At 34.3% G+C, this 16,130-nt stretch overlaps 1 protein-coding gene across 1 annotated transcript in view; it reads left to right on the top strand.

The window, feature by feature from the left end:
• Positions 1–16,130, top strand: part of LOC107708319 (adenylate cyclase type 3-like) — a 27,371-nt gene that overhangs the window by 3,509 nt on the left and 7,732 nt on the right. The window contains exons 2-9 of the mRNA XM_016512508.1: positions 4,041–4,223; positions 10,310–10,459; positions 12,651–12,784; positions 13,793–13,904; positions 14,076–14,203; positions 15,207–15,365; positions 15,460–15,628; positions 15,698–15,769. Coding sequence (XP_016367994.1) covers positions 4,041–4,223; positions 10,310–10,459; positions 12,651–12,784; positions 13,793–13,904; positions 14,076–14,203; positions 15,207–15,365; positions 15,460–15,628; positions 15,698–15,769 — 1,107 coding nt within the window. The remainder of the gene's footprint in view (positions 1–4,040; positions 4,224–10,309; positions 10,460–12,650; positions 12,785–13,792; positions 13,905–14,075; positions 14,204–15,206; positions 15,366–15,459; positions 15,629–15,697; positions 15,770–16,130) is intronic.

The raw sequence follows: 16,130 nt of genomic DNA on the forward strand, positions 1-16,130 counted from the left end.
TTTTTTCATCGCTGTTGTTGTAATGTACTGGGAAGCCAGAATGCGCATCCATCAACAGAAACAGCCGAACCCTGTTTGTTTTACGTGTTATTTATAGCAAACCATATTACAGATGCATTGTCAGATTTAAGTTGAACCGCGGTCCTAGCGCGTGCCGAACCGTGTGTGGAGAACCGTACGATTCGATTTTCTTCCGCGAACCGTTCCACCCCTAGTGTCTACACATACAAAAGAAACACGTTCAAAATTGGCATGTTAAAGCGAACGAACAGTGCGTATTGACGTGGTCAAATTTCACTCGTTCCGTTTAAAGACTTTTAGCCCCTTTGGCCTTCCATATATACTGTACAAACGCAGCTCGATTTTTCTCTGATATACACTCAGCTTGAGTACAAAGACATTTTTATCACTCATAAACTATGGAGAGAAAAAGCGCAGACACTGAAAAAAGATGAATCTTTGCATTGCGCATGTGTTGATATGAAAGAAGATATGAAATGGAGTAAACTTTGAAAGGCTGTGCATTTGACTGTGCACATACGCTAAAAATCTAATTATACATTAAGGTACTAATATGTACCATTTAGAGGTAAATAAGCTACCTTTTGGCTTTTGTTAGTGTACTGCCCCTCTGACAGCTTTGTAGTCTGCCTTTTTTCTGAGAGTGTATATTAGTCATTGGAATGAATCAACTCAGTGGATTCTGCTTAAAAATGAGATCGGGTCTGATTCACAGAGAACGCACAGATGTCAAAGGAAACTGATAAGTAGTTTTCTCTCAGGAAAAGAGACGTTTGATTAGCTAGTTGACCTGCTGTCAGACTCAGTCCTGACTGCCCCCGCTGCAGTTCTCAGCATCAGTGATCTGATAACACACACACACACACACACAGACCTCATGCGAGTTCCCCTGAACTCAACCGGTTAAACGCAAAGTGGGAGATGCTGTCCCGACAGGCACATACCACTTACCAGGAACCACATATCATTTTGATTTTGAGGTTGCACAATTTTTGAGAAATGCATATATAGGTCACACATCAGCAGATATAAATATTGAGAGTGTTTACACTGATAATGCTTAATATCCTAATGAGTAAACACCTGAAATTTTATCAAGTAAAGGTCATGACTGAAGCATGACTTATGCAATGTGTGTATCCGGTATTATTATAGTATTTATTAATATTTTGAATTGCCTTTTAGTTTTATACTCTTAGTTTTACTAATTTTGTTTAGTGGTTTTGTCATTTGTATTTTTTAATATTTCTATTAGATTAGATTAGATTTATTTATGTTTATTTGTTTGAATGCCAAGACAACATTCAATATTAGTTTTTTTAATCTAATATTTTTATTTTATTTCAGCTTTATTTTAATTAACAAAAACAAGTTTTAGTTTTAGTTAACAATAACAATCTGTTTGCATTTTAAAATGAAAAGTGAAGGAAAACCCCAGTAGTTTCAAATGTCAATAAATATGGTTTTCTTGCACTTTCAGGTTTTTAAAATGAGCTGCATTATTAAAAAATATTTTTGTAATAAATAAATAATAAAGAAGTTAAATAAATATTAATGGAATATGTTTAACAAGAAATATTATTTCAGTCTTTCTACTTCAAAGTTTCACATTTAATTCAATGTGTTACTTGCAATTTCTTTGATTAATTGTGAAATTTACTAACAATTTCTGAGTGAAAATTGTTTCTACAACAATTTTTTTCAGTGATCGTGTAAATGCACATTACACATCCACATTATGGATTATTTGAATCTAATTTTTTTATTTTTATTATTATATTTATTTTATTATTAATTATTCTAATCCAAAGCTATGAAGTAATAATAAATTCATAATCTACTCCTGACAAACAAAAACACAAGTACAAAGTTGAATATGCTATAGAGGAAACTCATGTACCCATTCTGTGTAAGGGAGACTCACTGTTCTGTGTTCAGTGTAGTATGTGGTTTCGCTCTTCACGGCTATGCTTGATAAACAGGAAGCTGAAATTTCCCTCCGTATGACACGTTTCCTGTAGTGCCTTCTCATGCTGTGTTTTTTAGTTGAGGCCTGCCTGAGAAACGTGGGCCGTCAAGGGGAGTGTTCAGCTGTCATTTCTGGTAAGGTGTCGCTATGGGCCGTGGGCAGATAAAGTTGAATGACGCTTGTCAGAGGGGTTTTACCCTAGAGTGACTGGAAGGCAGCGGAGCGGCTAGTCGAGCTGCAGAACACAAGCCGGTGACGTCGCTGAGCGGGAACCATCATGACCCCCAAGAGTACCTAAAAATAATGCCCAATAAGCATATGCATGCTCTCATCTATTTCAAGACCATTATTATTAGATATGTGGCCAGGTCAAATTTTACCTGTGGATGGGGGTGTTCTTTTGGGTTTGTGATGTTTTATTTTCTGTTAAGTTGTTTTGAAACAGTATGCACTGTGAAAAGTGCAATACAAATAAAAATGACTTGACTTTTGAGCATTTTATAAATATTTTACATACTTTGACAAACCTTAGGTTAACAGTTTAGATGTTTAGCAACAGACAACCAATTAGTAGCAAGTTCATTCATTATTTATAAGCTTTGACAGTAAACCGAATATTTTGCACGCTTTGTTTCAGCGTCTGAAAAAACAAAACAATCATAAACCTGTAAATAAGAACGGTAACATAGTTACAAATGTATAGGTAACAGACAACCAATTGCAAACCAAACAGTGCTTACCTCATAAATTATTCATAGGCTCTGTACGATCACAGAAAATTTCACATGCTTTGTTTTGTTCCAGCTTCTCTCTGAAAGAAAAAAAAATGCTATGGTAAACATTTTCACAATTGGATTATTATGCAGTTATTAAATGTCCCACCGGTTCATATGTACGCATCTAACCTCCGAACCACGCAGCAGATTCGTTCTGAATGAATCTCTTCCCAAATCGTCCCTCCCTAACATTTTCGACGAAATCGGCGATTCACGATTCAAAAATCCATGTTCAAGATCTATGCATCGTCAAGGTTTGTAATCGATGCATTGAGAAAACGAGTGAATCGTTACACCCCAAGTAAAAAATTATTGTGATTTTAATGGTAAATAACTGTGACAATGCTACAGTAAAAACCTGTTAAATGGTTAACAGTAAGTTCCCCTACTATATACGGTGAAAAACTGTAATAGACATTTCATGAATTTTTACGGTAAAATACCATTTTTGGAAGTGAAAAAAGATTGTATAATTTACAGTGAAAACCCGTAAACTGACATTCCCAGAATTCCCTGCATTGCATTTCAAATTTGATGTTTTTTTTTTTTATAATAATATTTCTTCTTAGTTTTTTCTTATCAGTTATGTTTAGCAGGGTTGTATGTTACATCTAATGTTGTAAAATTAATGTTTATTGCATATTTCAGTTTCATGTCTGTCACCATGATGGTGTTTAGTGTTTGTGTGAATGACATTTGCACCCTCTCTCTCTCTCTCTCTCTCTCTCTATATATATATATATATGTATATTAGTATTGGCCTTCTCAGCTTGTGGAAAATCTGCTTGTGGTGAGCTTTGGTTCATCCTGGCTTTCTCATCACCACCTGATTTTGATGGTTATCAGGGTATATTACTTTTTTTTAAGTGACGTGACATGTGACCAAGTATGGTTACCCATACTTGGAATTAGTGCTCTGCATTTAACCCATCCAAAGTGCACACACACAGCAGTGAACACACACACACCGTGAACACACACCCGGAGCAGTGGTACAAAACAGATTTCAGTAATTCAATAAGTTGGTATATTAACATTATATCAGTTAATGAATAACATTTTTTAATTGTAAATTTAAGTTAAATCCGTAAACCCTAAAATGTTGCTACCGTATTTTTTACAGTAAAATTCTGGCAAACACAGCTGCCAATTTTTTACCGTAAATTTTACAGATTTTTTTACAGTGTACATATTCTTCAGAAAATGTGCATTATCTCAATCTTTCTGACTTCTGGAGCTCATTAAATTTATTTTCTATTCTGTTTGTGCTCTAGGAGAGTGAGAATTTGGAGAAGGAAAACGCGGCGCTCAGGAAAGAGGTGAAAAGACTCACAGAAGAGGCCAAATATCTGTCCACGGTCCTGAGCAATCATGAGCCGCTGTGCACGGGCCTGAGCGGTGCATCCACTGAGCTGCTGTATGGCGCGCACCACGGCGCGTTTCACCAGCATATCAGCGTGCCGCACTACCCGCTCTAACCGGCAGAGGACGCCACAGTTCTGCACGGAATCCGCCTGTGGGCTACAGTCAAAGAACTTTGGTTTGAGTCATGAACCACATAACAGAGTCATCAGAGGGTACTGAAGTGATCTTACAATCATCTACTGAATATCAGAGAAATCAAACAAAAGCCTCCAGATGTAACGATTTTTGTGGCTTAAGATCTTAATATCATTTTTAGTTTTTTTCTTTTCTAAAGTAAAATAATCCCAGCTCCTTGAACAAAAACTCATGTCTGTAAAATGCAAGCATCTGTAGTGTTAAAAGTTGGCTACTTGCAAAGGTGCATGGCAATGACACAATGAATGTTTTTAATTTAGATTTTATTAGAAACCACTCTACTGATTCATATGATCATTTATTTTATTCTATTTCTGTGAAATGTTTATAAGATGACTGGATTCTAAGAAAAATGATGTTGATTGTTTATCCTGTTCACAGATATTATGTGTGAATGTTTTTCTATTATGACTCATTTAAGATGTTGAATGGGTCAAACATTCTGAATGTACTTTATACACAATTCTAGCAGAGTATTTTTATTCTAAACCCTTTGGGATATTCTAAAGTTGTACAAACTACTGCGTTAGCCTAGGCTATATCTCAAATGTGGAGGAAGGAAAATTTGTATCTGTGATCTTCTGTGATTACCTGTGGAAAAAATCAATAAAAACATGTAAAATATACAGACACTTTTAATGAATTTGAACATAATGTCATCTGTTTCATTTATCATGAACAAATGTTGTAAATGGTTCATGTTCTTGCCTAAGTATAATGCATGAAATATTTTATTTTCAGAAAGCACAAGTATGTTTGGTCATCCGAATAAATACATCTGTTTAGAAATTAGGCTATTATCCAGTATCTCTATTAAACTGAGCCCACATTTTCTTGTCCTCTTTCTATTTCCTTTTCCATATTTTATTCATAAACTCAAAATAAATTCTGACCAGCCATTTTTATTTCTAAAATCTCATACAATAAACATAAAGGGACTGGAAGAAAATATTAAATTAAATCACATATAGTAATTGATTGTTGTAGAAATTTTTGTTTTATCAAACAATATAGGTCTACAACAATATATGCCTTCATCGTGACCAGGTCTCCCTGGAAGAAGAGATTGTGATGTCTCAATGGGGTTCTCCTGGCTATATAAAGGATAAATAAATTATCTTACATTGCATTCTCCTGTTTACAAGTTTTCCTCCTACAGGACACATTGTGTTCAAACAAATCAAATCTAAGAGTTTGCTGCCCCCATGTGTACAAGTGGCCTTGAGGACACCAACTCCATCCAGCGTCCCTTCAGAGGATATTAACTGTCTTAATTGGGGAATAAAGGTTAAATGTTTGCATGCAAACAAAACAGCACTATTTACATACCTGCTGTCGCTGAAACATACCCGTGAAGTATGATAAAGTGCGATAAAAGGGCAACCAGTGGGAGCAGACCACCAGCATGGAAATGAGGAATACCTTTTTAATACTACTGCTGCTTCTGGACGATGAATCTTCTTTAATAATGACTCTATGTAAAAACATTGTAAACAAACAGGAATGAACAGTACTATTACATGAACATAAACAGTAGCCTTAAATATGTGGATCACGCAACATATTATAGAATGGAAAACTTAGCTCATGCCTGAGGGAACTACAGAAATGTGTTGTTATACTCACAAGAGAACACACTGTAGCAACCTGGAAAGAGTTGGGTTTGGTTACAGCAACACTGTCTGAGAGAGAGAGAGAGAGAGAGAGAGAGAGAGAGAGAGCTGGAGTTATTGTTTGTAGCTGAGGTTCAGTGAGGATACTGACAGTCTTGCATGAAGGTTATTAGAAAGCCTTCAGTGATATATGGATTGTTTACCAAACCTACAAAATGGAATATCTGCCTTTAACGGAAGAAGTAATTGTAAATATCACTTAATATTCAGTTAATTTCAGTCCTTTATAATGTTATAGCCTTTTTTTTAAGAATGTCAAGAAATTTTAGTATTTTGCCACAATAACAGTGGTAGCCTTAAAAAAAAAACAAGTTTCCACTTGAATCAGGTAAGATACAAATTTGTTCATAAATTTTTTATTTGTCAAATCTTATAACATTGAAAGATTTACTCTGTTTTATCATTAATGTTACAATCAGAATGAGTTCACACAAAAATAAAAATAGTCATGCAGATTACTTATATGATATTTATGTTTTTAATATTTATTTATTAAGCTTGACAGCTCTAGTTACTGTTGTCTGGCAAAATCTGTGTAACAATTCTTCATATATTTCTATTTTTGTGTTCAGTAGAAAAAGTAACAGCATATGAGTCAAACCAATTCAGTTTATACAAACATATTTTTGTTGGTCTAGTAGTGAAACACTGTCAGTTTAATTTATAATGTTTTTCTTAATCTGATAAAAGTCCTATTTATTTATTTAGACGCAGTTAACCAGACTATACTGTGTAGACAATCACTAAAAATATTAGGCTATTCGTGACATGCAAGTATGACAGAAAATGCTAAAAAAAATAAAGATATAGTAGCCTAGCCTATATATATTTGGTCAATGTACCAGGCAATACTGTCATAAAACAAATCCATCGACCAGCGTTCTATTTCTATGGTTACCTGTTGAGGCAAACGCTACTTTTTTTGCAAACTTTTTGAAGGTGATACGCACATCGATTAATAAACTTAATCAATTAAAATTTACGTGATTATGTGTACTTTTAAATTATTATTTTTTTGTGTTAGCTATAGTAGCCTAGCTCGTGACGACTGCTGACATTAGGCATTATATAATGTATGAATAACATTTAGTGCTGTCAAAGATTAATCGCGATTAATTACATCCAAAATAAAAGTTTTTGTTTACGTAATATATGAGTGTGTACTGTGTATATTTGCTATGTATATATAAATAAACACACATGTATATATATATTAGTGCTGTCAAACGATTAATCGCAATTAATCGCATCCAATCGCATGTGTGTTCTGTGTATATTTATTACGTATATATAAATACATACACATACAGTATATATTTTGAAAATATTTATATGTATATATTTATATTCGTATAATTTACCGCTGCCGCTCGCGCCCATCGCGCTCCTGAGTGCGCTCTCGTGCTGTGCGCACACGCTGCTGCTGGGATTCACCGTAGCGCAGAAACACCAAGACAAACTGCAGTTAACAGTGCTGATCAGACAGGTGACACACACACACACACACACACACTGGAAAAATTGTTTTGTCACTTGCCATAATAAAATACCATACATAGTAAGGTACCTCGAATACCAGAGTATCATCATACTACTGGACGAAATCATAGTACTTTTTTGGTACTTTTTTGTTTGTGAAGAAATTATTTACAGTGAGTTGCTCTGAATGAATGCACTTGGTACCCACACAGTACTATTTTGTAAAGGTGATTACCATTTTAAATTTTTTTTAAATGGTATGAATTTTGTTGCCATGGTGTGCCTGAAAGAACAACCTAATATCATTACTACAATACAAAAATAGTCTTTCATGTGGTAACAAATAAATTACATTGAGTAGGATAATTGTATTATATTATAATATCTATAATATTATGTTATGTTAATTTAAGCCTAACCATATAAAAATAGGCTACTTCATGTGGTAACAAATAAATTACATTAAATAATTGTATTAAATTATAATATATAAAAGTATTTTATTTTATATAATATTTTATTAATGTGTTTTAATTTGCATTATATTTTAATATAATTTTTACTTACATTATATAGTAAAAATTGTAGATATGTTTCTAATTTACTTATGCACTACAGCAAGGATGCATTAAATTAATCAAAAATGAGAGTATAGACATTTATAATGTTACAAAAGATTCTATTTCAAATAAAAGTTCAAATAATCCTTAAAAAACATCACGGTTTTCACAAAAATATGAAGCAGCACAACTGTTTTCAAAACTGATAATAATAAGAAATGTTTCTTTAGCATCAAATCAGCATATTAGAATGATTTCTGAAGGATCATGGGACACTGAAGACTGGAGTAATGATGCTGAAAATACAGCTGTACATCACATGAATAAATTACATTTTAAAATATATTACAGTAGAAAAATGATTGTGCTGCGCGCACACGCTGCTGCTGGGATTCACCGTAGCGCAGAGACATCAAGACAAACTGCAGTTAACAGTGCTGATCAGACAGGTGACACACACTTACATTGTTTTGTCGGTTGCCATAATCAAATACTGTAGTAAGGTACTTAAAATATTATATACTATTTTCAAATATCATGGTATCACTTTTTTTCTGGACATGGCACCATAGTAGGCTACTTTATTAAAATACTATAATATTATCACTACTACAGTACAAAATTCATGGTAACAAATAAATTACATTAAATAATTGTATTAAATGATAGTATCTATTTTATATAGTATTTAAACAATATATTTTTATATTATATTATCATATAATGTTTATTTCAATTTTGTAGTAAAAAATTGCAGATATTTGTATATAATTTACAGATGCACTACCGGTCAGTTATTTTTTTTTTAAAGAAATGAATAGTTTTATTCAGCAAGGATGCATTAAATTCATCTACAGTACAGTCATTTATAATTGAACAAACACACACAGCAGTGAGTAGTGAACAAACACACACAGTAGTGAGTAGTGAACAAACACACACAGTGAACACACACCCAGAGCAGGGATTGTCCTCCCAGATTGTCAGTATCGAGACTCGAACCCGCAACCTTTGATTTATAAGTCTGACTCTCTAACCATTAGGCCATGACTGCCCCAATAATCCTTAAACACTACCGGTCAGTTATTTTTTTTTTAAAGAAATGAATAGTTTTATTCAGCAAGGATGCATTAAATTCATCTACAGTACAGTCATTTATAATTTATAATCGTGGCCTAATGGTTAGAGAGTTGGACTCGTAACCCAAAGGTACCTTTGATTTATAAGTCTGACTCTCTAACCATTAGGCCATGACTGCCCCAATAATCCTTAAACAATAGTTCGACAGTATTAAGCAGCACAACTATTTTCAACAGTAGTAAAAATTGTTTTTTGATCAGCAAATCAGCATATTAGAATGATTTCTAAAAGGATCATGTGACTAACTAGTAATATATAATGTATTACATTTTGGAAGTAGGCCAAGTATGGTGACCATTACTTGGAATTTGTGCTCTGCATTTCAACCATCCAAGTGCACACACACAGCAGTGAGTAGTGAACAAACACACACAGCAGTGAGTAGTGAACAAACACACACAGTAGTGAGTAGTGAACAAACACACACAGTGAACACACACCCAGAGCAGGGATTGTCCTCCCAGATTGTCAGTATCGAGACTCGAACCCGCAACCTTTGATTTATAAGTCTGACTCTCTAACCATTAGGCCATGACTGCCCCAATAATCCTTAAACAATAGTTCGACAGTATTAAGCAGCACAACTATTTTCAACAGTAGTAAAAATTGTTTTTTGATCAGCAAATCAGCATATTAGAATGATTTCTAAAAGGATCATGTGACACTGAAGACTGGAGTAATGATGCTGAAAATTCAGCATTGCCTCACAGGAATAAATTACATTAAACAAAACAGTTATTTTTAATTGTAATAATATTTCACATTATTATACTGTATTTTTTTAATCAAATAAATGCAGCCTCAGTGAGCATAAAATAACCCCCAAACTTTTGAAGTGTTTTTATTTAACTAAACTCTTACAAACAGTACTGTGGTGGTACCGTGGGATAGTCTCCAAAACTGTAATGCATGACAGCAGAGGGTTGTGGGAGCAACATGTCACGTGTTTCATGTCATGCACATTGAGCTCATGGAAGGATCTGATATGATGATTTCCCATTGACGTCATGGGTCAGACTCAACCACAACTCAAAATCATCACTCTATTTTCCATGTCAATAAAACCATGTTCTGTGTGGCTGGAGTGTGTATATTCAAACAAAAGTGACATGAGTGTGTTGTTTCCCATAGCTGGTGGCGAATCTGATGCTGTATTTTGCTGCTGTGCTGGTGGGCGTGATGTCATATTTCATGGCCGACCGTAAGTACCGCACGGCGTTCCTCGAGGCCAAGCAATCTCTGGAAGTCAGTCTTACGCTGAAGGAACAGAGTCAACAACAGGTACATGCACAAATGCATTCCCAAGTACAAATTTTCTTTTGAATGAAAAAGGTTTTTAAGTGCACCGGATGCTTTTTGTAGGGATTTTGTGCCATGTTTGAGTGTGTGAGTAATGAACGCACCGAGATGCTCTAATTGGGCTCAGTGGTGGAGCTCCGCTCTGGGGCCCTTGTGTCCTGTTACCTGTTATTGGCACATCTGAGCAGAACTAGAGACAAGGACACACTGTACACACACACACACACACACACACACACAGAGCAGGTATTTTTCTGTTGTCACTCTTATTGCAGTAATGAAGTCAATCCCCAGGCTACTGTTAGTGTGACAGCAGCAACACTAAAGACCCTAGAGCCCAAATTTGCCATCACACATTATTTTATGTTGGTCACACAGTACGTACTAAACCTAGTTTTATGATCTGTTTTATATATAAAAAATATCTCACTAAAGTGCAATACAGACATTAGTTCCCCCAAAAAGTAACATTGATTTGCTATTTGAGAGCTGCATAAAGACTGATCTATTTACTAAACAATTAATTTAAGATCTGCACAAAGGCTATATTATATCATGCACATAGGCTTAGTGAATGACTTATTTAGGAGCATAAAGACTAACTATTAATTTAATAATTATAGAAGTCCTTATGCAGCTATTAAATAAATCATTTAATAAATAATATAAAAGTCTTCATGCAACTGTAAGTCTTTACAGAGCTCTTAAATAAGTCATTTAATTCATTCAATTATTTTTAATAGCATCATAAATACTTACTTTTTTATCAAATTGTTTAACAGCTGCATGGAGACTTATATTTATTAAATTAATTATTTAACAGATGCATTAAGACTTTATTTGTTCAATTATTTAACAAATGCATGATTGAAGACTTACGTATTTATAAATTAATTTAAGAGCTACATGAAGACATATTTATTCATTATTTTAAGAGCTGCATAAAGACTTATATATTAAATTATTTTTAACAGCTGCATAACAATTTATATATTTATTCAATTGTTTATTTAATAGCTGCATAAGACTATACATATATTAAATTATATATTTAAGTTCAGTTTTAGTTGTTTTATTATTTTAGTACAAATTAAACAAAAGAAAAAAGAAAAATCATGCTTTTTAAAACTAGCTGAAATAAAATCATTTTAAAAATATTTTATTTGAATTAATGTAAATTTTATTTTAAGTATTTTAAGTAAGGGTGTTTTTGTGGTTTTAGTTTTAGTGAACTTTGACTGCATTACAGCAAGATGTATGTCTCAAAGAAGGATTTTGTGATGTATGTGTATGTGTAAGTGTCGCAATAGCGTCACAAATCTGAAAACTTTTTTTAATTGCAAATATGAACTATTTTGAAACAGTTTTTCAAAGCAGTCCCACTATCTGCTATTGGTCAACAAACAGATAGTCCTGCCCGAAACCTATGACACCCATCAATTTCAATATGTTGGACCGCTCAAAGCACCACATTGTTTTATGTTGAAATTAATTTGGTACTTGATGGTATGCTTAGTTGTCTCAACTATGCTACTTTTTTATTTTGCTTATGAATTGCTTTGTTTCATCATTATTTTACAGTTTAAATTCTGCAATTTAATGGCAGGTTCCCATGTGATATCTTACCCCATTTATGTTGACAACATGTGCCATATTAGGGACTAACAGTATTTGCTATTAAGTGTTAATGGAACCTTTAATCGCTAACACCAATCTATCTGTACAGCGGTTTCTGTCAGCATCTCTTTCTGTCTGTCCTGCTCATGTTGTCACATGGTCTCCAGAGACCCTGTCAATCCCAGAATGCCATAGCAGCAGTGGGGGCTTCTGGGAGTTGAGTGCATCCAGCCAATCAGAGCGCGGATGACAGGTTTAACTCACTATGGCAACGGCATCAAGAGACAAATGCACTCTGCGATCAAACTTCCGAAATCCCACATCGCTCTTCTGCTCGTGAACTAGAGCGAAGACAATATTTCAGTCTTTAGATAACACCTGTTGAAGCTCCACTAAATTAGAAATATACATATAAAGATCACAAGATCTGATGAATATTCATAAGCTAAGACATTGCAATTCTTTATTTGTTATATTATTGATAATAAAAGTGCATAATCGCAACCATGTAGATAGATATTTTGATATACTGTATATGTTTTGTGCGCATGCATAGGAGGAATTGCTGTTGTCCATCTTGCCGAAGCACATAGCAGATGAGATGCTTCAGGGCATGAAGAAAGAAGCCAATCAGAAATCAGATGCACAGCAGTTCAACACCATGTACATGTACCGCCACGAAAACGTCAGGTAAAACACTCAATCTATCTGTCCTCCACTCATGGTCACTCCATGATTGTTATCCTGTCTTCATTTATTATTAAGCGCATCTTGATTTTGATTCACCTCAGTGATTCTTTTGAGTCTGTTCACCAAAAGATTCACTCAGATTTGTCCATTGACTCATTCAGTGTATATCTGCATATTTGTCAGTCAGAAATAAATGTAAGACACAGATACGATTTCTGTACTAGTGCTAATAAATAGAATGCTTTTGAAATATGCAATAACCAGGTTTATATATCAATAATATCGGTCTGGCGAGTAAAAATTTACTAGCCAATGGCGATTCAATTGCCAAGGTGTCCATAGAGGGTTGACGAGGTAAAATCGAAGTAACTAAACAGCTTCATAGTTTAAGAGAGACACACAGATAATTCACACACACAACTGTCATCTCTCTCTCGATCGATAATTCATTCAAATAAACGATATAATTCATTCAAATAAATGTGGTCTTACCGCACTATTTCATCTCTGTATCTGATTTGAAGTGGGCATGCTGATTCTAAGCTATTTGTATGCATGCATTTTGAAAATAAGATTATTTAAATATAATAAAATATATGCAAAGTTAATGATAAACTGCCATGATTTTTTTGAGTGTAGAAATCTTACCTTTTTCTTACCTGTTTAATTTATGTATGACTGACAAATATGCTTCACGTTAAGTTTATTAGTGTGCTTGTGTTAAAATTGTATATTCCAAATGGATGGTAATTTTATATGCAAATCAAATACATAAATACATTTTTTTTTATGTAACCTTCCTGTATTTACATCATTGCACCAGTAGATCGCAAAAAGTGAGTGTCTTATAATAAACCTAAGCATTTTTTTTATTGCTGAATATCATGTTTCATTCACAAATACTTCACATTACAGATTCATTCATTTATTTCATGTTGACTTTGAACAAGGCTGTTCAAACTCTTCAAACACACTGAAGTATTGATCTAACATCTCCACTCTCTGCAGTATCCTTTTCGCAGACATTGTAGGTTTTACACAGCTGTCTTCTGCCGTGACTCCAAAAGAACTTGTCAAACTACTCAACGAACTCTTTGCTCGCTTCGACAAACTAGCAGCAGTGAGTAAAAACAGCCAACACACATATTTTACATATTTATGTACATCCACCTTGTAAAGAAAAGGCTACAAATAGTACAAATTCATATGTTATTGGGAATTTGTGCACAAAATTACCAGTACTAAGGATACAAAAAACACTGTAACTTCCACTCTCATGGTGTTTTAACAGCAACACCACCAGCTGAGGATCAAGATTCTGGGAGACTGTTATTACTGTATCTGCGGTTTGCCAGATTATCGTGAAGATCATGCGGTCTGCTCCATTATGATGGGCCTGTCTATGGTGGAAGCCATCTCGTAAGTACACGCCCACTGGGTGGGGCTTTGCCTGCAGTACCCAATCACTGGGTGGAGCTTTATCTACAGGACATGGCATATGGGAGGGGTTTTATCTTTAATTTATGCCATCTGTGAGAAGCTTTATCTAAAGCTTATCAAAGTGGGAGGGGCTTCGTCTACAGTGAATGGGACTGGAAGAGGCTTTATGTGCAGAAACATTATGATGAATTTGTTGAACTATGAATAATAAGAGGGCACTTCATCAGTTTAATGCTGCACTTTCACAACAAAAAAGTAGATATAAAAGTAGGTTTTGAGCTCTCTGCTGCAGCCTCTGTTCTTTATGCTTCGAGGGATCCGGTTGTAGATAATTATATATATATATAATTGTGAAAATGAATTTTATACACACACACACACACACACACACACATACTCATATATATATACATACATACATATACACACACACACACACACACACATGTTAGGTTTCTGTGAATTGTGGGGACTTTCCATAGACTTCTATTACTTTTATACTGACCAAACAATATTTTCTATCCCCCTTACAGAATTAATTGTATTCAATTATATAGTATCTATAATAACAACTGTTTTTTTTTTTATTATTATTATTTTATATTACAATTTTTATACTATTGTATTTCCATTTTATATTACAAGATATAAACACATATATAAAATAAAATATTAGTTATATTAGAGATATTATTAAAATATGCAATTACAATACCAAATACAATATACAGTTTTATGTGTATATGTATATTTTTATGTTTTCATTTTCACAGTTTTTATGTATATATTCGTACATTTATATAAAATAAAAATAAAATAAGATATATAGACTTATAATAAAAATATGTAATACAAATTGTTATTATTTTTAACATATTTTTTCATTAAAAATCTGAATATAGATGTTATAATTAAATAAAATAATTAAACAACTATAAAGCAGACATTCCTATTGGCTCATATGCTTCTCACTTATGCTCAGATATGTGCGTGAAAAAACTCAGACAGAAGTGGACATGCGTGTAGGTGTGCACACGGGTACCGTACTTGGTGGAGTCCTGGGACAGAAGCGCTGGCAGTTTGATGTCTGGTCCACTGATGTTACTGTGGCAAACAAGATGGAGTCAGGAGGCATCCCAGGGTGAGATGAGCTACAATCTGTGTTTAAATCATTAGTTTCTTGTTTGTGAATTGCAGTGCAGCTGACTCTCTCTCTCTCTCTGCTGTGTCTGCAGGCGTGTGCACATCTCTCAGAACACGAAGGACTGTTTGCACAGTGAGTTTGAGCTGGAGGAGGGCAATGGAGGAGAGCGCTGCGAGTACCTTCTGGAGAAAGGCATCGACACGTATCTGGTGCTCGTGTCCAAAGACACTCCCAAAACAAACGGAGTGACCAACGGCACAGTGCGTATCATGATTTCTTATTCTCTGATCTGCTGTTCTCATCCATAACTGATCTGAAACTTTCTTCAGGTGATCAACACCACAAAACCCAGCGGCAGCTACACATCAGTAAAGAACATACCTGAGGAGTCAGAGACACAGGTGAGATCTATCTATCTATCTATCTATCTATCTATCTATCTATCTGTCTATCTATCTATCTATCTGTCTGTCTGTCTGTTTGTCTGTCTATCTGTCTGTCTGTCTGTCTATCTATCTGTCTGTCTGTCTGTCTGTCTGTCTATCTATCTATCATTCTGTCTATCTGTCTGTCTATCTATCTGTCTGTCTGTCTATCTATCTATCTATCTATCTATCTATCTATCTATCTATCTATCTATCTGTCATTCTGTCTATCTGTCTGTCTATCTATCTGTCTGTCTGTCTATCTATCTATCTATCTATCTATCTATCTATCTGTCATTCTGTCTATCTGTCTGTCTATCTATCTGTCTGTCTGTCT

Source organism: Sinocyclocheilus rhinocerous, unplaced genomic scaffold (genome assembly GCF_001515625.1).
Source record: "Sinocyclocheilus rhinocerous isolate Xijiao unplaced genomic scaffold, SAMN03320098_v1.1 scaffold386, whole genome shotgun sequence".
NCBI classification, from domain to species: Eukaryota; Metazoa; Chordata; class Actinopteri; order Cypriniformes; family Cyprinidae; genus Sinocyclocheilus; species Sinocyclocheilus rhinocerous.